Source organism: Phasianus colchicus, chromosome 4 (assembly GCF_987193195.1).
Source record: "Phasianus colchicus chromosome 4, bPhaCol1.hap1.1, whole genome shotgun sequence".
Classification (NCBI taxonomy): Eukaryota; Metazoa; Chordata; class Aves; order Galliformes; family Phasianidae; genus Phasianus; species Phasianus colchicus.
The window spans coordinates 5,496,304-5,521,958 of NC_143439.1; the positions used below are offsets into that span (position 1 = coordinate 5,496,304).

Here is a 25,655-nt window from a genome sequence, read left to right on the forward strand (position 1 = left end):
ATAACCTTATCTGTTTCCTCATTCTGATCTAATTTACACCAGATTTAAGGCTGATATGAATCTACCCAAGTTCTGATGTAAAAGACTAATCCAGCTCTCTTCCTTTACATGATTTCACAGCATATGTGATAATAACTAAATCACGTATATGCAAGTAACTAAGTCTCTGCACTAAATAATCAATTAACTGCTGGTAATGCTATTTTGTTAAAGCTTGCTCCTGAAACAAAAGGTGTCATTCACTGGATTATGGATATTCCCTTTGTGCTCTCTGCCAATCTTCATGGAGGAGACCTTGTTGCAAACTACCCTTATGATGAGACTCGGAGTGGTACGTAGATATGAGGAGATAGAAATATTTATTCTATGCTTTTTTTCCCCATATTTATTATTATAAACATTATTCAATGCTCTGTATTATGTTGTCATGTACTTACATCAGTGCTACCTGAGATCCACTTTGTAAACATCAGGAAATGACAGTGATGACTTATGGTTCATTAATTGTTACTCACTGACTAATAACATGTTTAAAAGTAGTCACGGTATGACCATGTTATCTAGTTTTGAAGACAGATATCTTGTTTTGCTAGAGTTGCATCAGAAAGGTGATGGAATGCCTGAGGGAATCATGATCTGTCATTTAATAAAGGCATCCTAGGTCTTAAATTAGCTGAGGCCATCTGTACCTTGCTAAGTGAAGCTAGAGAGATGTGTCTAGACTGTCTGTCTGATCTAAGGCTTCTCTACTTGCACTTTTACAAAGAGGATTTCTGAAAGCAATATGCTAATAAAAACAGCAATTATTGTTTCTTCAGTATTAGTCATATAAAAACAAGGATCACTTTGAGGTAGTGATGTTATCATTTAGCACACAGCTGTTTCTGCCACTGAAATGATTGTGATGTGATGATACTGTTGGTAATTGACTTTCTTCAGTCTACCCTGCAATAGTTTAATTGCAAATTCTTGGAATACCAAGCTGTACAGCTTTTTAAGTGGAAACATTTTTCCATGTTCTGTTTTCTTAAGAAGAATGGAAAGCCTAGAATGCCTTAGATTTTTTGGTGCACATTGAAATGAATATTTTAATAAGTATTAAGGCTGATATGAACACTCAGGTTTATAACAGGGTAGCCTGATACAGACAATTGATTAAGGACTGGAGAAATGTTAGTGTGATTCAAATAACACCCTGTTAGTTGATAGTGCCATAGAACACTTACTGGCAGACAGAGAATTTCCAAGCACCATCCTGAAGGTGCAGCACAGGTAACCTCGGTTCTGACCCCAGCCTGTATGACTGTCTTTTTGGTAATTCTTGTTCCTGGACCTTCTTTTCTCCCCAGGCAGTGCTCACGAATACAGCTCCTGCCCTGATGATGCTATTTTTCAAAGCCTGGCTCGCAGTTACTCATCTTTAAACCCTGCTATGTCTGATCCAAACAGACCACCGTGTCGTAAAAATGATGACGACAGCAGCTTTGTGGATGGAACGACAAATGGTGGTGCATGGTACAGTGTCCCAGGAGGTGAGACCCATGGCTGACTCAGGTGGTTATTTTAAGCTTGGGTTTTCACTCTGGAAACTCATTCCCTCAGACTGGAATATCACTGCTCTGGTACCACAGCAACACCAGAGATTGGGGTAAAATTTAGGCATTTCTAAATATCGTCGAAAAGCAAAAGTTTCCCTTTGTGTGAAGGTTTCACACAATTTGATAAAACAGAATTTGTGTGATATGGAAAAAAAGAACAAAATATTGAAAGATTTAATGTTTAATTAAATTGTCAGTTCAATCAAAAAATAACTTAGTGAAATATTGAATGTTAGCTATGAAAATGTGGACCTACTTAACTTTTAGCCTCTATTTTTTTTCTAAGGAAAATGCTCTCTTTCCATTGTTTTGATGCAGTGCTTTCATTCTGACTAAACTGCACATGACAAAGAAACACTTTTCCACTGGAAAAACTTGTTGGAAAGCTTGAATTAATTCCTTCTTTTGGATCTTATTTTAAATTAGACTGAAAATTGCCCAAGAGAGCCCTTTTTTCTTTTTCATGTATTTGTACAAAAGCAAGAATTAAGGAATCTTAGTTCTAACCAGAATCTATGATCTTAATATGATGCAGTAAAAAATGGAGAGATGCAATGGAGATAACTGTGAACCATACAGCATGAATTTGTTTTTTGTTGTTGTTTTTCCCAAGTGTAAAAGTCAGCTGGCAAGCTGTGATTGTTGACCAAAACCTTCATGGTAGTAAGAGCGACAGAGTGACTTAAAAGAAAAACAACAACAAAAACATAAAAGGAGTTCAGTGAAAGCAGTTCTTTCCAACATCTAGAGCTAAGGAAAATAACTAAACATTACTTAGTTCAAATTTTATTGCAATTTTATTCCTTTAGTCTAGAAAGCTCACTTAGGAGACAGAAAGTGGCAGTGAAGTCATCTGTTGTACTGGTGACATTTTGCTATCCATATGGTAGTATGCTCAAAGTTGGCAGTGATGTAAGCTATTGAAAAGCAATTTGTACTCCTGTAGGAAAAGGCCACATCAGGCCACAAGCAAAAACAAACTTGTATATAAAATGGTTTTTTTTAATGCTGGTTTGATTTCTATCAGCTTGTAATTAATGATGTAGTAATTTTGGAATTTCCTTCACTATTAAGTGCAAAGCTTTTCAACACCAATAATGGTTTTTTAATGTACTTTTTGTGTGGAATAGATATTTGGAAATATAAATGAGAAGAGCAGATAGTAATGAATTACTGACTAGCCATAAGCATGTTCTGCTTGCTCAGTCATTACAGTGCCACCAGAACCTTATCAGATCCTAATGTCATTATGAAAATAGCATTTCAGTGCAGTTTCCACTGCTGTGCTCGTAGGCTATTGCTTAGGAATCTTTCTGTTTTCAGATAATCTTAAATCACTCTTGGCAATCTGTTCATTCACATCTAACTTCAATTACCTTTCATGCTACGAACTTTGAAAGCAATACTAAGGAACACTTCTTAGGGATTTTATACAACACGTGTAGGAGGCACATGTTGTGAACAAGGCTCTATCCTGTCTTGCTGGAAGTTACTGGCTTTACATGTGTTCAAGTACAACCAGCTTTCTGATACAGCTTTGAATTCAAAGTGTTGGTAATTCTGATGCCTGGATTCCAATGGCACATCACACTCCACTTTTTTTTGTTAAAATGAGAAGCTTTGGGTATGTGGTGATGTGGATACCTCAGATATATCCTGGGTGCATACCAATGAGGAATAGGGCAGTTAGAAGCTTGGGCAGTGGTATCAAAGTTGCTGCAGGGTTGAATAAATCTTTTGAAATGTGTTGATTTATTGGGTGTTGCACTTAATTATTGTACTGAACAGGCAGATAAAGAGTGCAAATTGTAGCCAGACCAGTACAACCAGACTGCAGATGTAGTAGGGCATAGTTCAAATCCAGATTATCTTTAACCCATTTTCTATGCCAGAGATTCAGATCATCACCTGTATATCAGTGATGTAGGCAGAACTTTTTTCAGGAGACCATGCCAAGAGCCAGGAAACAAACTATGAGGTATGACTGTTTTGCACAAAATCAGAACTACGTTCCTTCTTAATTGTTAGGGCATCCCTGGTGTCACCTTGCTTTGGGAGGTGGAGAGGGAGAAAATACCCAAGTATTGAAGCAGTGGTGTTCAGGGGTTGTTGGCATCACAATAAAATTATGTTATGCTCTTTGGCATCATGTTATTTTCTTCATTATTTCTTTCTTTCTTGTAGAAGAAATGCAAAAATCAAGAAAAGCAGCATTATCTGCTGTCTGGAACACTTGCCTGGCAGTCAGCTGTCAGGGTGACTCATGAGTGCTGCTCTCTTGCTGTGTACAGGTGGATGATCCATTGCATATTCTGCATGGTGGGACAGCTCTGATGTGCTCTCAGGAGCACATCTTGCCTTCTGTGTCCTCATTTTCCAGCCATCTAAACAGGCTTAAAAATAGAAAACTTTTTTTTTTAATGAGTCTGAACAGTCTCTATTCCTATCAGTAGTTAAAAATCTGTGGCCTGATTGGCAGAAAATAGACTCTTCATCTGTATGTGTTGACAAAATCCCTCCTGACTCAATCTGTTCACTGCCTTTGGTGTTCTCTTTTGGATGTGACATCAGCTCTCTGGACATTGCTCTGCATAGTGCCAGTGCTTTAGTAAAGAGATCATATCAGGTCTCCTACGTAGCTCACACAGATCAACACAGGGCTGAATGAAGTAGCTACTTGTAAATCCTTTGAGCATCTATGGAGATGCTCAGAATGCTTGGTAACCTTTCTCTCTTCAGCCTTCAATTTGAGAGCCCACTGACTGCTTGCTACCTAGATTGGGAAAGCAAGAGCTTAGTTGTTATCAGCATCTGCAAAGAATGTAATTGTAACCTTCCTAAGGACAGTCATGTTCCCCCAGCTCTTAATCCACTTACAGAACTGGAACTGTCTTGGTTATCTGTTGACTGATTTGCAGTAGCCAACATTCCCATTGCAGAGAGAGGAGTGGCTCAGAAATGCAAAATATGCCATTCTGACCAGGTTTTTACACCTGTTGATGATGCTATTGTATATATTTTTAAATTTGTATGGTTAAAGGTACATTTATAATGAGATTTCTTTTAATTAATTGAACTCTGTCCAGTGTTTCTCTTTCAAAGATATTGCAGTCTATCTATGGAAAAAATACTGCATATGGAAAAAATTTGTAGCATGTCTGCTTTTTGTGTGTGTGTGTGTGGAAAATCATATATATTTGAGATCTGTGCACAAAAGCTTGACCAAACTCAGAATATTCTTTAGAAAACAGATGCTATTTCAAGTAAAATGTTACTGAGTTGAAATACTACATATTCAGGAAATTTATCGTGTTTTTGACCAGTATTTACCAGTCTTTCTTTCAAAGGCATTTTATCATGCTTCATTTGCTCTACAGTTAATTGTCATTCTTTTTCAATTACAAAATGATCACCTTTTACTTTCATCAGGAGACATTTGGGACATAATTGGAAACGATTTTAAGTTCCCAGTGAGGAAAAAAAAAGTTGTTTTTATGCCAGCAACTGAAAAACATGTGTCAGATAGGAGCATGCAGGTCAGGTGCAACATCATAGTCATGTCTTTTCTAAACTTTCCCTGGAGGGAAGTGTTTTGGAGGGTTAAGTGTTTTGTTAGTTTCTCTGTTGTAACATCATTCAATTCAGAACTAAGCTGATTAAATAGAACTGTACCAATTGTACTTATAGCTATTATTTTCTTAGTATGTCCAGCATCTCACATGTCCCTCTTTGCTCCAGTTACTTAGGAACGATGCAGAATCCATTCATAACTCTTTTCTGGCATTGTAGGAATGCAGGATTTCAATTACCTCAGCAGCAACTGCTTTGAAATCACAGTGGAGCTTAGCTGTGAAAAATTCCCACCTGAAGAAACTCTGAAGGGCTACTGGGAGGACAACAAGAACTCCCTCATCAATTACATTGAGCAGGTAAGAAAAAAAAGAAAAAGAATGGTAAAACTCTAGTTATGGTATGTGAAACTTCTGAACGTTGTGCTGAGTGAACATCTACTTTGATATCTCATATTAATCTGATCAGTACGTAATTCTTACATGTCTCCCAGGTTATAATCTTGTGTGATTCTTCTGAATGTAAGGGTGTAAAAAAAAAAAGAAAAGAAAGGAAAAAAAAAAATGGAATCCATTACAGTTTTTACAGATATTTAACTTAAGTTGACCTCCTGAATGGTTACTAATACACATCTCCAGGGTATAAATCCATCCCACCAGCATTGATGTGTGCACAAGGAGATAAATTGCCCTCTACAGATAAAAGTGTGTGTGTACAGGAGATGGGATGAATGGCTGAATGCACAAGGGAGCCTAGATGACCAGGTTAGGCTGCAGGTGGCAGCTCAGTATAACATCAGGGAGTGTATCTGCCAAACTGAGGCAGTTTCAAATTTCTGAAATCTGGATATTGTTACTTAAAGATCACAGATGTATCTGTTGGCATCAATGGCTGCACACTTGGGATTATGAAATCAGAAACATACTTTGTTGGCAGAGTTGGTCAAGTAATATGTTCTCTTCTTCAAGAATTTACCACTTTACGTAGCTAGAAATGTGAAATACTTCATCATTTGAAATGCTTGAGTTAAACAGTTTTGAAAGTAGTATGTGGGCTGGAATTTATCATGGGATCCACGTCTCAGCTATCTAGATGTTGCTCAGCTCCTTGGCTGCATGGGTTAATTTTCTTTGTATCATTTAAAACTGTGGTGTCATTGCATGTTCCTAATTACTAATGTGTAAGAGATTGATTTGTCAACTTCCTAGCTCCTGTGGAGCTGCTGGTTTTATCTCTGAAGTTCAGATGATCTGCCTGGCATCTTAGAAAGTAACAAGACCAGCCCAGTGTTCCAGCTCCCTCGTGATTGCCAGTACAGTGCTAATGTGTACTTTCTGCTTTTCTCAGCCAATCTGGTCTCCTCACATACTGTAGTCACACCAGTGCTTTAATTTCACTAGGAACAGAGTTCAGATAATCCTGGTGTTTTCTTGGGAGAAAGTGAGAAGTGATGGTGAACCTTGGTCCCTGTTCTCAAGTGTTAACCTTAAACATCAGTGCCACTGCTATTCCTCCTTTGATTTTAAAGAAATGAGGGAATCTGGTTCAGTCACTGAAACTGAACAGAGAAGGTTTTCAGCTGGAGATCCCAAAAGCTCAGTGGATGCTGTGCTGCAGCCTGGAGCATATTGCCTGTGAGGCAAGAAGGAACAAAGACCTGATCCATTGTAGCTCTTTTGCAGCTCAGTGGGGAGTGCTGTGACTCCAGGTGGTCTCAGCTCAAGCCCTGGACATTTTGGGAAAGAGCCCAAGTACCCACATTTAACCTTGTTAGTGTTTGACTTAAAAGCATTTCTATCCATTGCCTGCCCTAAATTCTTACAGTTGGTGAAACTTCTATTTTTCAAATTTTATTTTCAGCCTGTCTTTGAAAAATTTTCAGCACATTTATTAATTCCCAGTCACCAGTGCTTTCAAGTCAGTGTTTATGTTTTGTGATTTGATGTGTGTTTCTGAAAAATGTTTGCATAACGTGGAGGAATTAGAATAACTATCAGCTGAATTCTTTTACCTTGATGTTTAATCATTATTAAATAGAGAAAAATTAAAGACCTATTAATGGAATATATATATATATTTATATAATTATTAAGAATTATCCTTGATAGTTGTCAGCATGCATCTTTAGATATATCTATATGATATATATCAATATACTGATGCAAATTACTTCTCTTAGGAACTGTTAAATGATTTTGCATGTGCTTCTGCCTTTTATTATTTCAGATTCACCGAGGAGTGAAGGGTTTTGTTAAAGATCTTCAGGGCAATCCAATAGCAAATGCTACAATTTCTGTGGAGGGGATAAGCCATGACATTACATCAGGTAAGTTTTGTGCCTCAAGAAGCTAAGTGCTGGAATATACTGCCACGTTTTTTCCTTTGCAGACTGGAGTCATTTCAGATCTTATTAACTGATGCCTAAAGGTACGATAGTTTTGAACCTAGGAAAACATGTTGTGCCCCAAGAAACTCCTTGCCTGCAGGATGTCATGAATATTCCGCTAGTATTTTGCTGTCAGAGGAGATGAAGAACAGTTGCTGGGGCTTAATGGATCTCTGTTGTGAAGTGCTACTGATGGCTGTTGGTTATTCATGCTTATTTTGTCTTCTGATTTGTGGTGGCGCTTCACAAATCTGCCAGAATTTCAAGTTTTGTTGGCAATGCTGTTAGCAGTGCTGTTTTGAGCTGAAAGGCTAAATTGCAGTCCAGAACTTAAATTACAATGTGAACATACCTCATCATGTCTGAACTTCTTTTCTTTCTTTTCTTTTTAAGAAGGGCAGTTGAAAGAGAAAAATGTCACGTTGGTATTCACAGAAAATTGGGTCAGCTTTTGGCTGGTGTTGTGCTTTATTCAAGGAGAGAGTTCAAAGGTGGTTTTCACAATGCTGACTTGCAGTCTTCCTTGTTGACTGTGCTTTCTTATTCTAAACGACAAGTTTTAAAAACTTTTATTTTTACAAGATACTTTTTAGGAAAAAAAAAAAAGATCATGCATAATAAAGCATTTGTATTTTACATTATGGTCATTTTCCATTGATATGTCTTACTGTACTCTTAGAGAGGTACAGAATGCCATGATATGGGATTGGCAGACTCTCAGCTGGCTCTGCTGTGTTCTCACATCACCTTCAAGAGGGCAGCATCTCTGCTAAAGAGGAGAGCAGCCCACAGTAACATTAGCCACCTTCTTTCACAGTGTGTAGGAAAGCAAAAAGATGTAAGGCTGAGAGTAATTTTTAGGGATAAAAATGATGGAATAAGCTGTGCAAAGAGATATTCTGGACCTTGGTGGATCAAGCTTTCATTTCTTTGTTCAGTTAAATAGAAGGAAAAAAGCCCTAGACATTGCCTAGATACTGAAATGATTGGATATTTTCAGAGACATTATATATGGAATATTCCAGGGTGTGATCATTTATAGCTTTATCTGCACTATAGCTTGAGAAAAGTGGTCGCATTTATTTGAATCTGAGGAGAATAAAATCAATTTCAATTTGAATTTGCAGAATATTGAGTGAAGGATGTGAATAATCTACGTTGCACTGCAGGCAAACTCAGATGCTTAAAACAGGCTGTGCATTAGCTGGAGAAGCACTTTTATACTGGGATAATGTCCCAAATTGCCCTTTTCTTCAGTGTGCTGAGAGCTTTCAGCTTCAGAAGGCAAAGTCTTTCAAGGAGGATACAGCACAACCTCAGAATTAAAAATGCTTGTTGTGTTAACCTGAAAAGAAGAAAATCTGTGGTGATATATTCATACAGTCTTTACAGAAGATTTCTTTCAGACAGCTGAAAGAAAGCTGACAGGAACACAGCAGTTGCTGACAAGCTAGACAGTCCCTGTTCCTTGGCTGCGTAATTCATTTCATGCATATTTATTTGATTTTATTTCTTTCATCTTCTGTGTAGCCAAGGATGGTGATTACTGGAGACTGCTTGTGCCTGGAAACTACAAACTCACAGCCTCAGCACCAGGTTATCTAGCAATAACTAAAAAAGTAGCTGTGCCCTTTAGTCCTGCTGTTGTGGTAAGTGATCATATGCATGTCTGTTTAGCATCTATTATATTGAAACAAACAAAACAAAAAAGCAAACTTTTTTTTTTTTTTCCTCCTTTCTGATATGTGTAGCCTAGCCTAGAGATTATTTTTCAGAATATTTTATACTGTTTTAGAAGCCAGTCTGGAAATCTGCTTTTCTAGTACTTGCTGTGTAAGCCACGGAGAACAGTCTCATTTAAACTCATTTCTTTTCCTTATGGTCTCATTTGAAATGAGCTGGCACAGAGAAAGGTGATATTGAGATATTTGTTCTTTTTTATTAGTAGCTATGTGGCTAGGAAATCAGGCAATCACAGCATATCTCTAAGTAGTGTGGCATAAGGAGTAAGCAGTCTTGAGATTTTCATTTGTCTTTTTAGTCTAGATTGTCAAGTGACTACCTGCACAGGTTAAAAACTGTCCTCAGCTCTGTGCAGAAAGACAGTGATGGAGCTGTGCTTCATACCCAGTGTGTATGGTGAATAAGACTGAGGCTCCGTTTTAAGAGTTCAGAAGCATTTTTTATTCATCCTCCATGTGGGTATGGAGTCTGCTCCTAAAACTTACAATAGATGCTTATTTCTTCAGTGTGTAACATACACTGGGAATTTACTGTGCTCATATGTCATATCCACAGTAGTGAACCATATGCCAGAAAAGCTCCCTGGATTTTCCTAATGACATAAAATAGAGTATGTATTTTGGTATGTTGGGAGTCTGCCCTGCTAGGTGTTAGCATTATCTGAAAGAGATGCATGTTATATGCTAGAAGATGCACGTACCTATAAATTATTTTTCATTGCCTTGCCCTGTCGTTTTTGAAGTCTTAGGACAAGCCAAAGATAGCTGGATTCTTTTGGAAATTTTATTATGCACCTCTGTGTGCTTTATGGATGTTTATTGTATTGATATGGAAGTGTTGCACATACTTTAATCAGGCACAAGAGGCTGTGGAATAAATCCTAAAATAGAAAGTCTTTCCCTAGGGCCTATGGCAGTGTTAAACAACTTTTAGTAAATGACTCTTAAAAGCACACACTTCTTTCTCTTACCAGTATTTTGATTGCTTCTCTTATTCAGGTTGATTTTGAACTGGAGTCGTTGTCTGAAAGAAAAGAAGAGGAGAAAGAAGAGCTGATGGAATGGTGGAAAATGATGTCAGAAACGCTAAATTTTTAAATGAAGATTTTGGCTTTTCAGCTTTGAGTCTGTTATATGTTGATTTAGTATAATGTACTGTGGAAAGTCCCTATATTTTAGATTTTGTGCACTTCACAATATTTAACTTCGATTTTTTTCAGTCATCTTTTGATTAATATGATTAAAAATTAAATACTAAACGCCTAGCTAGATACATAAGTTATTAATTTTCTTTCATATTGTTATAGAAAATTTACTCTTATATACAAATCAGAAAAAAAAAAAAGAGTGAATGTCTCTGCAGCCTATATGGAAGTACAATCTTGTGTATTATGTACAAGTTCAGAATGTGTAAGTTAAATTTTGATTTAAGAAAAAATAAATAAAACACTGTAGTCAGTTCCCAGTACCACCAGAAATATTTGACAGTGCATAGTAGTAGACAGTGCTCTTTACTGAGTTCTATACTGAGTGTTATTGAAAAGGTTTATAATAATAATGTGGTGGTGTAATGATTAAAGTACATTATAACATTTTGTGTGTCTCTGGTGTTGGGACTGTTCAAATATGTAAGAACCATAAACTTCTCACTTCATTTCAGGAAGCAGAAAGAATCTGCATTAACTCTTTTATTAAAGACAGCATGAAATGATTTCAAGAATTAAGAGCTTTTGTCTTAAACTGTTAATGATCTCAAGATCAGGTTTAAGTTATTTCTCATTATTTACTAGCCAAATTAAAAATTCTGAATGGACAAAGAAGAAAAGCTTGTGCATCTTGTTGATATGTTACTTGTGTTTGTTTTCCATCGAGAAAAAAGGAATTTCAGATCATATCAGTTGAAATTATATACCTGCCTTTCCAACAAACTCTAAATGTATCAGTGCTGCCTAGATAATCTGCTGAAAGCTCGTATGGTCACTGAAAGCTACCAGACTTTACACAAAGTTCAGACACTGAACTGAGAATCATGGGTGATAAGTATTTAGCTTCACAAGCCAAGCACTATTTGCTTTTGTTCCAACTTTGTTTCTTATGTTGGTTAGTCTTAGTGGGATCTAGATGCAAATAGGTAATTGAGAATTTTATCAGTGGTGAAATTTGACCAAAAAGGTAACTTTGATTTAAAAAAAAAAAAAAAAAAAGTCCTCCTTCCTCCTTTTCTTTTGTTTTTTTTTTTTTTTTTTAAGTATACTATAGTTTAATTACCTTGCTTTGGTACTTTGTCTGAGTTGAGTGAAACTTGTGGGGTCAGAGAATTACATGTGAACTGTAGTGGGTACAAGTTTGGTACAGTTCTTCTGAAACTGCTGCTTTACTTCAGCTAAGCATCTCATTGAAAGTTTTGACACTATTGCTGCTCTATTTTAATCCAAGATCAGGTATTTGATATGGATTTCCTTCCTCTGCCTGTGTTTTGATGAGCATATTATTTTAGCTGATGTTGTAGAAGCTCAGTACCATTTAGAATCAACCAACAATGCATTATCGTATTCCTACCTTAAGTGAAAAATCACATACCCAGGAATAGGATCCAAATTTACCTCCTCTGAGTATTTAAAACTCTCCTGAAAAATACTCTTTTTTGACAATTTGGTATTCTCTAATAAAAACAATACTCGATCCTTTGCAGTAAAAATGTAACCACACATTGATGGATTGAACAGCAGTAAGAAAAAAGAATATACTCACTGGCCAGGAATTTACTCTGAAACCTGTAAATCGTTTAGTTGTTAGGTATTGAATTCCAGCCTTTAGGGGAACTCAGTTGTTATCCAGTGGTGACCATTGAATCTCCAGTGTGAGGAGGAGCCTCTGTGTCAAACCGAGAACCCGAGCTGTTCACATCTTGGGAAGCTGGGCACACGAACGTGCCAGGATGAAGGATGCTGCAGTGATAACTGGAAATACTAAGGCACATCCAGTGTCTGGAAGCGATGACACTGCTTTCAGCAGAACCAGGTAAAACTGAAGCAAGCAGTATAAAAATTAAAGAGACCACTGGCATATGGGCGACTGGCTACAGGAATGTTTCTGGCCTGTAAACTAATAAGGTGAATGTATATTTGTATACAACACCCTGCTCTGCCCCTTCCAAACCTTACTGTATCAACCCACACAGTGTTACTCTGTGATGCAATGCATCCAGTCCTCCTGTGTGGTGGATTGTACAGCATAGCTAGTGCAGACATTGCATCAAACTGATCTCGTAATACGTTTCTCACCACTAACATGTGAGATGCTCTAGTCTACTGTTGTGTGCATTGGCAATGAAATGTAGTGTCCCATTAATGTTTTGCTTTAGGTTGTTTTGTTTCAGCTTGCTATTACTGTGCTGAGAGCAGGTTACAGTCATTAGCTGTTACAACACCAGAACCACTGCCATTGTTCCTGCTGTAGGTAAGCATCCTTCAGAGCAGCGCAGCCAGGACTCTCAGTGAATGATGTAGCTTTCCTAGCTGAACTGAGCTGCGTTGTAGGGCTGTGTATGTTAAAATGGAAGATGACAGTGTTGTGTGCTGCTGAGCTTTTGGTTTAAAAGGCACATGGCTGTACTATTGTACAATAAATCTACAGGTTTATTTGAAACTTAAAACGCGTGAGTAATTTACAGGTTCAAACTGTGACCTTCTTTCTGGGTATGTCTGTAAAGCATGTCAGCAAATCCTCAGTGAGGTGTGTATGCCAACTAATTTGTTGTTTGAACAGAGAAACAAGTGGGCTTACTGCCACCATCCCACCGAGAGCCATCCGTTCCCCTTCACACTGCCAGAACAGCCTACTTTTGGATTATCTCTCTCTCCTATACGGCTTTCCCCAAGCAGGTTTTCAAGTCAGGTCATGGGGGAGAATGAGATGCTCTGCATCTGTATGGGGTCAGCGGGATCAGGTCACCCACTTTTGTGAGTCTTTCTCCCTTTCCCAGTACTTACAGTTCTTTTTATTCATATTAATTGTTAGGATTAGCAAGCACCAACTGTACTACTACAGTGATAAGGATTTCAAGGAAGGAAGGATGACAGATAAGTTTAGAGGAGACGATTAAAAGCAGGTTCAGATCCCACCCACCTGGTTCTTTCTATCTGAGCTCGGTTTGACTCAGTCTAGCAAAAGCTGTAGAACAGCAGCAGTTTGGTGTCAGTGTGAGTCTGAGCTGCACCCAGAGCTTCTCAGTAGACCTCCTTCAGGGAAAGAGTGCCTTGCTGCTTGTAATCAGCAGCATTGGGAGCATGAGACCTAGAAACATCACTCCGGTCCCCACCTTTAGACTTCCTGAATCTTGCAGTGATACTATTCTGATCATCTCCTCATAGCTATTTTGTTGCCCCCTACATTTCTGTTTATGTAGAGTTAACATCTAGTGTGAATAATTCACTGCTTTTTAATTTGACTCAGAAGTTTGGTCATTGACACAGCCTCTCTTCCAGTATTTCTGACTTCTGTAATTAAACCCAGAAAACTAAAATACCCAAGAGATTTCCTAAAAGTCATGGTATTAAGAAAAATACAGTGGGTTTGTTTTTCTCCTGGCTTTGTGAGGGCTTCGAGTGAGCTTGCTTCAAGTTTCCATTTTTATAGCCTGCTTTAGTGGGAGAAGAAAATGACAACTGAGAAGCTGATGTAATCCTATGCCTCCAGAAGCTGAGGTTCTGGGTAGTACAGCAAGTATTGGAGTAGGCAGCATTAAAAAAAAAAAAAACAAAACAGATTTAGAAACAACTGATCTTTACTAACAGGGAGAATGGGAGCTGTGTTAATTGATTTAAATTGCCTTGCTCTGCTGATCCTAGCTATTATATTTCAGCAGTGACTTAAACTCATCCATATTTAGGCACCATTTATCACAGTGCTAGGTTTTCCCTGAATTAATGGTTAATACTTGCATGTTATTTTATCTTTGTCCTACTTTCATATTAAGTTAAGCCACCACAGATTTTTGTAATCATGCATCCCTCTGTGCACAGTGAAAATTGTCAAAGATAGAAGCTGAAGACTTTGGCTCCTGCATTGGGAATGTTGAGGGAATTTGACATCTGGAAATGCACTGGAAGCAGTTTAGTATTGTGAAATAAGTAGATTTTGTAGATCTTTCTGCTAATCTTTCTTCAGGAAAAGTCTGAATAGGATTATGGACCCATGGGATTCTAGGAGTGGAACATGTCTGTGTCTTTAGACTAAAGCTAAAACTGCTCTGGAAAGATTCCCGTTACCTTCACTGGGGTTTTTATCAGACCCTCAAGCCTGGAATCTGAGTAAACAGGAATATATGTTGCCAAGGCTGCTCATTTTGCATTAACAGTAACTGTTCTTCATCTTTTCCAGAATAAAGATGCAAAAAAATAAGAAATCCATTTTCTCAAAATGCAGAAATGGTTGTGGAATTTGTTAAGGGTCATTGCAAGACCTGAAGTAGAAATCAGGGAGATCAGCTGGACCAGTGGCAACCTGCAGCTCACTAAATCCCAGTAGAGGATAGGAGGGCAAATCGGGGTGATGTTTTTGTTGCTTTCACCCACTACGGATGTGGTCAGGGCCATAATGAGAGACAAAACATCAAGCTGGATGAACTTCTCACCTGACTGCAGCGTGGCCTCAGTGGAGGAGATAATAGTGTTGCAACTCCATCCAGTAATGTGAGATTCCTGTTGTTGTGTGCACTGGTCCAAACGTGCAGAACCAGCATCCCTCTTCCACATTCCAGCACCTCCAGCACAAAAGGTAAATTAAACACATTTTCAGAGATTGTGGACAAAATTCAAGAGTTGACTTAGCTGCCAAGAGCAGTACAGAATTACGGTCTGACTTGCCTCCCTTCCGTTCACTAAATATCCGCTCATGTGGCTTTCCTTGGCTGCTTCCAGTTCTCTCAGGGTGTGTCTGAAACTAGCCCAGCTTGAGCAGCTCAAGTCTTACTTGTGCCAAGACCCATCAGGACTGGATTACAGGGCTTTCTTGCGTTTAAAATTCTGAAGTTTGCACTTGAGGGGTAGATCTCCTATGGCATAGCCTGGCATCCTGAATCCTTAGGTCTCCAGAATTGGGACCCCACTTATAGCTTATTAATGGCCTGAATCCATCAGTTTCTTTTCATGGAGGTAGGAGACCTATACCGCACTTCCCTGCTGGTATAGAAGGATCTGGCCCATGTCTTTCACTCCACATCTCAGCAGGGCAAGCATATGCCAAGACTTGGAGGATGGGAAGCATTCCTGCATCCCACAGGCTGGACATGGTCTGAGATGTGGTTTTTGAGACAGTCTCAGGAACTCAATCTAAAAAAGAACAGTGGTTAATTTAATGCTACCTTATTTCCCTTTCAGATTCAAGTAATTTATTTGAAGATTTATCAAGGTAGTTATATTTGTCCCTATAATTACCTATCGCTATACATTGTGGTAGTGATATTCGTCACTGCAAAGCAGCAGATCTGCTTTGTGTTCCCTATTCAAGTGGCTGAGATGGCATTTAGTTTAAAGAGACTTTGGTTAAAATACAGAGCTTTGGGAGAAGAAGAGTGCTGAAATGCAGCTAGCTGGTTTGTGCTGCACTGCGTTTGTTTCTGTATGACAAAGGAGGTGTTGGTGTTATGGGGTAGTTGTGACGAATGAAGACTGTTGGGAGGCAGACTGAAGGGCAGCACGTTCAGAGTACAAAAACTTAAGGTTCAGAAAAGTCTAACTGGCAAAGAAGAGGCTGAGATGCAAAGTTTACCTTTTGGATGCACTGTGTGTGTACAGAGATGTGAGGAGGAATGAAAGAGCAGCACTACAATGTACAACATCTCCAGGCTACGGTGGGCATTTACATGCACAGAAATCCTTGAAGGTGCCTATTTTTTTAATTTTAATTTTTTTTTTTTTTTTTTTGCTATAAAAAGACCTCAGCCTCCTGGTTTCATGGCTCTCATCTAAATAAAACATGCTAATCACAGGCAGACCCTGTGCTTTGGAGAATGTGGAAAGGCTGGGCAAGCCTGGGACCCCGTCACAGCTCAAAATAGTAATTTAAAGGAGGTAACAAATGGCTCCAAAGGGACTGGTGACTACACTGAATTGACAATAGCAGCTGCTGGCTCTTTGTGTTGGCTGTTTTCATCCTGCCTGATGCACCAGACAGCCCTCGTGCCCTCTGCTGAAGCCTGCCAAGAAACCTCTACTGCATTCTGACCTAAAAAGTCTGCTTGTTAACTATTTTAATTGGGATTTCGTGAAATAAATCTTCTGAAGGCAATGCTTTCTTCAGGAAACTTGAAAGACTAAATGAAAATTGTTTTGAACTTCATTGTACCATGAAATATAAAACATTCTCATCCCACAAAAAAACAGATTCTGTCTTTAGTTCTGTATTTCCATGTATTTCTGACTTCAGCGTCAGATACCTGTTAAGATACCATAGAATCATATGATCATCAAGGTTGGAAAAGAACTCTAAGATCATCTAGTCCAACCATTGACCCATCCCCACCAAGCCCAATAAACAACATCCCTCAGTGCCACATCTCCACGTTTCTTGAATGCCTCCAGGGACGGTGACTCCATCACCTCTCTGGAATATGTGCTAATAGGCAAGATATTTAATTTTTGCAAAATCTTCTCATCATTTTAGTAATGTCTCAGAAGTTAGACAGAGCTTGCAGGGGATTTCCACTGAGAAGAAACAAAATTTGGAGAGCGTTGGAAGCTAATCTGTGAATATTTGTTTGGCTGTGTACTGCATGGTATTACAAGATGCCAAGAGAAATTCAAAGTAATGTGAAAAATATTCAGTGCTATTAATTGTGGGTTTACATAAGTTGCTGGCATTTTATGTTAAGAGTTCTTAGCTAAATAGTTGCCAGGAAAACAAAACCCCCCCAAAATTATAAAATTTAGATATAATATACTTCAACAAGTGGCACAGAAGAATGAAACTTTTAATCAGTGGAATTTTACCTTAGCAAAGCATTTAAATACAAAGATGTGTTCATATACATCTTGAAAATAAATTTATCCCCAAAGTCCCATTTCAAATTTGAGAAGCCTAAGTTAAGATAAAAACCAGAAAACACCGTGGATCTCCTAAAAAAGAATATAATAATTGGAAGTTGAAAAAATTGCAATAAATGTTTGTGTGCCAAAACAATTCACTTACAAATGAAATCCTAGATGCCTCGGGTTCCTTTGAAAACCGTAGGCAGAAAAATAATATTAAAAGGGCTATTGAAAGGTAAATAGTAAAATTTTGAAAAACATAACGTTCTGCTTCTAACTGAATGCTTCATTTATATAAAAAATTTTTTTGAGGTTTTAGAGGCTAATGCTTATACCTGAAAGCATTTTTATTGGTTTCATGCTTTTTATTAATGTATCTGCATAACACACAGTCTAGCAAAGAAAGACCAAACAACATCAAATAGTTGGCAGCTGAAACTAGACAAACTCAGAAGCAGAACTAATGTTATATATTTTCTTAGTGGGACTCATTCATCTTTGGAATAGTTCATGGGGCCATACAGGAGATTTTTTCATCGTATGAATTTCTAAAACTGTCCTTTTAAAAGACAGATTTGTGCCATCTTTATCCTTTATTCTCCATGTTAATTCCCTTTCTACTGATAGTTTCTGGTTTAATTTTTTCCTGAGGTATTAGATAATCATCCATCCCTTTGAGGTTCATCAATCTAAGGACATTTTTGGATGCAATTATTACTGAGTTCTCAGAATTCAGTTTTGGATTCTGAGGTCAGGATCTGTATGCCATTAAAAATTTTTGCATATTGATTTTTCATGTTTGCTTCTGGGTTTTCTTACTATCTGCTCCACAAAATAAGCCAAGGGAGATTTTAACTTTCATCATGAACAGAAGTTAAAGATACAGCAGAACATGCTAATCCACTGTGCTCTGCATGTGCATGTTTTGTTGCCATAAGATTTGCTTTTCAAGGGCCATGACAGTGTTCCAGGCCACCACCATCCTCCACACCAGAGATGCTTTGGCCACTCAGCTTGCTTGATTTCAGCACATATTTAATCTTCAGTAATGTGTTTCATTTTGAGATCAATCAAAATGCTCAGAAGTGCTTTCTAGACTTCTGCAGTCTTACAAGCTTTCAATTTTTCTCAAATTACATTCTTCCTAGAATTTACTAAGTAAAGCCTGGCTTGTTGGCCTAATATTTAGTATGTGAGCAGATTCAGCTCCCATAATAGCCAAGAAAAGTGTTTGGATTGCTAGCTTTTATTCCTCTCAAATCCAGCTGCTTCCATGGGGAGGGATGGGACATCAAAGACAAACCTTTCACCCTCATCTTCAGGATTCTTTAGTTGTTCTTTCTTCACAATTTCAGTTTTCATTCCAGTGTCTCTAAGACACATCTTAAGATGGCCGGGGGGTTGGAATTAGATGATCTCTAAGATCCCCACCAACATAAATCATTCTGTCATTCTATGATTCTGTGGTCTCTGCACTGCAAAGTGCTCTGGATTCCAAGTTGGTAGATGTGAGATCGTTATATGATGGAATTTCTTAATCAAAAGGTAAAGCTGAGCTGCCAGTGGTAACAGAAGGCCATATAGTTACAGAACGTGCACAGCTGCATCACTTCTAATGAGCAACCTCATTATTCTGGGGCTTTGAAAAGAATTGAAGGCAATGGGCTGTCTTCACAGTCAATGTCCCATTAGATCCTTAAAGATGCAGCTAAAGAGGTGTGAGCATACTCTGCAGTCCAGTTCCTTTCCTGCTTCCTTTTAGTTTCAGATCCTCACACAATTAAGTATCTTATATGAAAGCAAACTACTTCACAGCAACTTGTGCTTTCTTCTAGACAAATGGATGCCTATGTGGATCCTGTGAAAATCACAAAGCAGCAGTCACAAAACACAAAAAAAAGTGTTTAAAAGCTGCATGTTAATGGAGATACTGCACACGCAAGCAAAGAAAATGGCAAAGTCACACCACAATTCTATGTTCAATCTAGTTCTTCCCCAGAGCATCAGGCAAGCGTATCATGCCTTTTCTTACCTGAGTGTGTGTGATATTAGAAACAACAACAGGAAACTACAGTGTGGTTATTTATCTGAAGGATCAATAAATACTTAAACATGAGCTTTTTCTCTCTCATTTTACTTGTTTGTTTGGTTGGTCTGAAATGCACTCAGAAGCCTGAAAAGAAAAGGAAAAAAAATCCATGCTATACTTTTCCAACGAAAGTTTTCCCTTCATAAAATTGCAGAGATCAAAATGTCCAAAAGACAAAAATCTAGTTATAAAAACCCTTCTTGTCATAGTTTTTTTCCCACTTGAAGCCTTTAACAATTGGAAAAATTGCTTTGTAAAGCTAAAACGAATGCTGAAAAAATGTGGATTCCAAATATTTGGAAAACTTAAGCATAAAATTAAGTAAAAGCACTACAACCCCTTCAAATAATACTCAATGACCAAAACTTAACATAGGATCTACACATCTATGCTTCTGCTTATTGCAAACATCACATTACTCATACATTTTTGGCTGGAGGTTCTGTGTGTTGACAGTCACATTGGCCCTGCTTCTAGGTAACTTCCTCTGTTAGAGAGATGGAACAAACAGATTGTGTCTGATGAGGTGACCTCCTTCTGTATCAGTCCTTAATCCAACACTGTGAGTCAGCAAATCCACGTATATCTCTCAGGTCCTGATCCCAATTGTCCCTAGAAAGGAGGATCTTGGTGAAGATATGTTGAACTGATTCTCCACCTCTCATCGTGATTAGAAAGGAGTAACAGAATCTATTTTCTACTCTATATTTAAATCCACTGTCTTCAGTGGAATTACTCTGGATTTGAATGTCAACCTTGGGAGTAGAAAATGACCTCGTGTCCCATTTCTTTCCTCCACAAAGATCCTCTTTCCCAGCTTTAACATTGAGCTGTGGCAGTTTGGCACATGCTGCTGCCGTGTATTTCCCTCCCAGTTACTGATTTCCTTTCCTGCGTGCATTTTTTGCATAATATATCATGTTCTCCAACCTCACATACCTGAAATATTTGGAAGCACCAAGCTCTGGATGCATCTGGGTATTAGATTTGCTCTGAACCGGTAGGTTCCCCTTTCATGAATAAAAGCTTCACACTGCCATAGGAAATTCCACTAAGGCTTTCCTCTTCATATTATCATTTTAACTCCAGTATTTTACCACTTCCTTTGTTAAAAAAGAAATGTTATAATAACCACGCAAAACACTGCAGAAACTTAAAGGGAAGATGTGACTTTCGGACAAGAATGTGAAATCCTCTTCTTCCAAACTTCAGTAGAAGTTTGCCATCCACAGTCATGAATGCTCAGTAACAGACATTGGCCTTTGGGAAAGATCTGTAGATGAATGGCTAGAATTCATGGCTTTCCACCTCGTTTTACTAAGAAAAATCACTTATGATCATTTGACCTGCAAACCCTTCCTGGTGAAGCTGTAGTCTGAATGGCCTGAGAGTCCTGTTGCCTAATTTCAGCTGGTTGCTGATAACAGACAGCAGATGTTCAAGACTGGCACACAGAGTGCTCTTAGCAGAAGTTTTGTCTTGTGCTCTAGCTTAGGAATCAGGAGGACAGTATCTTTAGATGATTCTTGACCTTTCTCTATCTCCTTAGATTAAATTCTTTCTTCTTGTAGTAAAGTTCAAATGAAAGGCTGGTCACTAACTTGTTAGATCTGATAAACTGTGGCCAATTTTAGGATGCTTTTGGAAATTTATATGACGTTAGGAACCAGAGTTTTTAAAATTTTAACGTTAGAATCTTTCTATTTTCACTTTTGGTTAAAAGACAAATCACTAAAAATCACTGGGAAAGGATCCAGTTACATGTAACATCTTCTATGTGGAGCAGCTTTTTCCTTAGTTAAGAAGATCTCATTTTTCTTTTTGGAAAAACAAGGCTGATACCACTACTTGTCACAAAAAGAATTATCTTCCTTTCATATCTTGGTCTCTGAATATAATGTCTACTTATTGTATTAGCTGCTCACGCACTAGGCTGATGATCAATTAATTACTTGTAACTGCTTTTATTTCTGCAAATGGGGGATGCACCTGGCTCTAGCTAAAGCAGTAACAGGTTTTCCTGACTGCAGGCCAAGAGGGTACAAATATGCTTGAATAATGTTGATCCTGTGCCTACCTATGGCAAATCTATGATATATGATTTTATGCAAGAAGTTTAAGGACAATGGTAGAACGAGGGAAGCATTCCACAGCAGGGGATGGAAGAGGTGTACTAAAATCTCTTATTAGTTCTTTAGGTGATTACATTAAAGATTTAATTCAGCCAGCTACTTACTTGCTTCACTTTTTGTACGGTAAGTGTTGAGTCAGAGCCTGAACCACTGATTGATCACCTGAGGCAAGCACTGAGTCAGCCCTGGGAGCACAGGTGAAGGCAATTGACCTGTGCTACCAGAAGGGGGTAGAGCCTTGCTCCACCTCTCCTAGACTCATTTAAGGGCTGACTGCAACTAGTGAAAGGTCTCTTGCTGGAGATCCCTTCTTTTGAATTTTCTACTGTGAGCCTAGGGCATGGGTGAGCATTTCATTTTTTATTGTCTTTTTCTACTATGATAATCTTTTTAACTATAAACCTGTAAATTGCTATCCTAACCATGCTACTCTTCTAATTGTACATTTGCTAATTGTGTGCTTTTGTACTTGAGGTGGTACCCTATTAAAGAAAAAGGGTGTATTTATTTAGTGCAGGTATTAGTATCTTGCTGAATAAACACTCAATGTTTTTAATGTAATGGGATTATAATCATCCTGGAACTTTATTTGCTCTCTTTTTCTTGGCCTAATGCCCTGCTGTGTACTAATGAGAGGAGTTAACAGCCCTAACTGTCCTTCACCTCCCTCTCTGTTGGATGCACTGGCTTCTCTGATCTGCAAACAGAGCCATTGCAGTAGTTCATTTAAAATGATATTAGCTAGCTTAAACAGTTTTTTCTTGTTAACTTGTTCTTTTCAGGCTCAAATGAATTAGGGGGCTTGCTAGCTTCCTTCTTCAGCTCAGCTGTTCATGGCCTGCATGCATGTTGGCATTTTGAAGCATACTGTAAGTAATCTGTGGGGGTCAATAACAGACCAACACTGAATTTGATAAAAAGATATATCTAGAATGTAATAACAAATACAAACGTGTAATGTGATGGCTGGAAAAAAAGGATACAGGCTATTAAATAGGTTTATTGTTGCTGTATTTTATGCAATATATCATATGATAAGAGCCGTAAAACAAGCAAACTTTAACAAGGAGAACTAGTAATTCAAGCTGCAACAGCTAACAACAACAACAAAAAGGTAAAATCTACTTGTTATGCGTAATGTTAGGATATTGGTATCTTTTTAAAATGGCTAGATGCTAAAAAGAACAGCTGTAGCCAGTTCTCATAAAACTTTATTTGTAAATGATAGCAACTGAGGAGCTTGATTCTGAAAGCAGCACACGTTTTACAGGTATCACTTCCTCTCCTGATCAAAATAAGGATTGCTTTCTCTTCTCTCCTTCCAGTGGAGTTTGTGTTCCTCTCTTGGTTGAACTGGTGGCTGAGGTGAGTGCAAAACCATTTTTTTTGTTCACTGCAGCTGTCAGAGCTGGGGCTTGGTGCTGGAGCTCAGTGCTGGAGCAGTGTCTCTGAGGCTGTTTGGTGGACAGGGTGTTTTCTGCTTCCTCTGCAATATGTTATGACTTAACCTCTGCATTCTAAATTTGGGCCTGTTTGTGTTTTGAAAGGACTCTTTTGAAAAAGATAAATCTTGCTGTTGTGGTTGGGGAGTAACTTGTTTCAGAGGTTTTAGCAGGGTCCAGGTACCTCCTATATCTCACTGTGTGTGGTGCATCCCACAGAACTCACGTGCCAGGCATGGCTGGGAGTCTGAGGCACAGCTCCTGCATGGAGCAGGCCAGCGCCGTGAGGCCTGGGCCTGCTGCCCTTCTGGGGGCTTTATTAGTGCCACCCCCTTCTCTCTCAGTAGTGGTTTAACTCTGTATGGAAAGCAGGATGAGAAAGATCAGTGTTGTGCTGTGCTCCATGTTGCTCCAGAGCCAGTGGTTGTATTGCTGGTAGGGGTGAGGGCTCACCTTCCCTTTGGGGAAAGAATGCTGAAACACTGTTTGATGAAAGGACAGTAGGAATTCCTAAATCTGTCATGGATGTACCCACTGTTTCAGGTTCAGTAGAGAGGCTGCCACTGGAGTGGTGCTTTCTTTATGGTGCTGATTTTGTTTTTAAATAATGTGAGTCATATGTTTCTTGATGTTGAGTAGCCTGGAGGAAATCTGTCTTTTCTGTAAGATTGAATGCTTTGAGAAAAGCCAGCAAAGGGGATGTCTGTAGGATGCCTACAGGTCTGTTTCTTGGATTTCACAATACATGAAATGTACACTAGATGGCAATGCAATACCTGCACAAAGAGCTTAGTGGCAAACTGAACAAAAGCACGCTCTGGAGTAGGTACAAGGAGCTCTTTCAAAGTAGCAGCTTCACCTGAGCTGTTTTTCCCCTTATTGTGAGCTCTGAGCACATAATATAACACAAGGATGAGTTTAGATCATGAGAAATTCACTGAGTTTGTTTCTTACTTGTTTGCATTTGTTTAGTTAATTTTTCATAACTGTGTATATACGTATTTATCATATGTCTCAGTCATATTCCAGAAGGTAAACTCTATTAGTATTTGATTTAATCAGGTTTTGCATCTCCTATCCCTGTTTGACACTAGCTCAAATAGCTTTGAAACATCCTTCCCATGTATTCCCCTTGGGATGCTTTAGACATTGCAGATGTTCCTTTTTCATTTCCTCTTTTTTTTTTTTCCAATGAGCAAAAGTCTGTGCAATAGCTCAATAATGCTTCTGGGACACAAGGAAGCTTTGTTGCGTGTGTATTCCAAATCTACCTTTTTCTCAGGCTTTCTGGATTTAGCCTGGGTGTAGATAAGCCTGTAGTAGAGCACAGCCTATATTAGCTCAACTTATTTGTATATTTATGTGATTGTCTTAGTCAAAAATAAGGTTTAATATATCTGAAGGCTTGGTAGATCTGTATCATACTGAGAAGCTTTTCCTCTACTACTTCTTTCCTTTTCTTTAAATTTGTTCCATGTACTATTTAAGCAAAACTTAGGGGAGATCTGCTGTGCTGAGTTCACAGCAGAAGTTCCAATTACTTCTTTCATAGTGTTGCTGTCATCACAAATCAAACTGGAAAATCATATGTGTTGTTGTGGCTTTAAGGTAGAAACTAGAAATTTCAGTTATACAGTGCTGAACTCTTAATCTAAACTTTTAATTCAATTCATACTCTTTGAAGCTTGCTTAATTGCATAATCAGAATGAGAAGCTTGGTAGTTAGTGAAATTCTTTTTTTTCACTTTTTTGTCATTAAAGGATTAGCAAGATGTTCCAAATCTTGTTCTCCAGTGTTTATGGTCTCTAGATATGAAAAGCTGCTCTAACCTGAGGCAACAACCAGTAGTCCCTCAAGAATTCTCCCTGTCAGGTATCTTTCTACATCCTGTATGGATGCTGAAGTTCCCACCACCCCTAACTCTCATCTTCATGTTACCTCTTTCAATTAATTATTCTAGCATTCTCCCCAAAAGATACTTCTCTTGAACCATTTATTTCTGTCCTGCCCACCCACCTGCTTATGTTAGCTACCTTTTCCTTAGTTTCTATGCACTCTTGTATAGAAGATGCTCACAATAACCAGGAGTACTTTGGCTCACAGGGAGTAATAATTAAAATCAATTTACCATTTCTTTATATTCAGTCTTAAGATAGGATCTTAAGATTGTTTGTTTTCTCTGCAGAGTATCTCAATGTAAGCAACAAAACTATAGAGAAACTTAACACTACCTTCATTAGCTAATTGCTATTGTGTATTTATCCTGGCTCTTTCTTGTCTTCTAAAGCTAAGCTTCATTCCTTTGCCACTTTCTAGCTGGCTGTGCTGTGGCACTTGAGGCCAGCAGTAGGAATCTTCTGGAGCACAGCCCTCTGTTATGAACCAGCATGGGAATGCATTGTATTCCCAGCCTTAGGGCTTTCCTTTCAAGTGAAACAGAAAGCAAAAGTGAAAAACGAATTGAGTCATTAATTCGTGGAAAATGCTCTCCCAAAGCAGGTAGCGTGGCCTTAGATAAAAGTGAGTTAAAAATGCACCATGATATCCTTGTGATAGCCAAAGAGGTCACAGGATAAATTTATCCATTCTAACACCATGATTGCCATGGGGCATCTTGCATTGGAGACATTTTATTATGTAATTCTGTCAACAAGTTAAAAATAAG

General features: G+C 38.3%; 2 protein-coding genes across 8 annotated transcripts in view; both read left to right on the top strand.

The window, feature by feature from the left end:
* Positions 1 to 11,007, top strand: part of CPE (carboxypeptidase E) — a 41,939-nt gene extending 30,932 nt beyond the window's left edge. Inside the window, exons 4-9 of the mRNA XM_031614295.2 lie at positions 214 to 331; positions 1,350 to 1,532; positions 5,388 to 5,527; positions 7,395 to 7,494; positions 9,085 to 9,203; positions 10,296 to 11,007. Of these exons, the coding sequence (XP_031470155.1) occupies positions 214 to 331; positions 1,350 to 1,532; positions 5,388 to 5,527; positions 7,395 to 7,494; positions 9,085 to 9,203; positions 10,296 to 10,394 (759 nt within the window). The 3' untranslated portion in view covers positions 10,395 to 11,007. The remainder of the gene's footprint in view (positions 1 to 213; positions 332 to 1,349; positions 1,533 to 5,387; positions 5,528 to 7,394; positions 7,495 to 9,084; positions 9,204 to 10,295) is intronic.
* A 10,824-nt stretch (positions 11,008 to 21,831) lies between these two features.
* LOC149918018 (uncharacterized) overlaps positions 21,832 to 25,655 on the top strand; it is a 108,578-nt gene continuing 104,754 nt past the window's right edge. For 4 of the 7 annotated variants that reach the window (XR_016466294.1, XR_016466293.1, XR_016466296.1 and 1 more), the window contains exons 1-3: positions 21,832 to 21,891; positions 22,330 to 22,416; positions 22,818 to 22,912. Coding sequence is in view for 2 of the 7 variants with exons in the window: in XM_090140059.1 (XP_089996185.1) it covers positions 21,888 to 21,891; positions 22,330 to 22,416; positions 22,873 to 22,912 (131 nt within the window). In the remaining 5 variants the exon portion in view is untranslated. Of the gene's footprint in view, positions 21,892 to 22,329; positions 22,417 to 22,817; positions 22,913 to 24,750; positions 24,847 to 25,655 lie in introns of those variants that run through there. The other 3 variants (XM_090140059.1, XM_090140060.1, XR_016466297.1) reach the window with 2 other exon arrangements.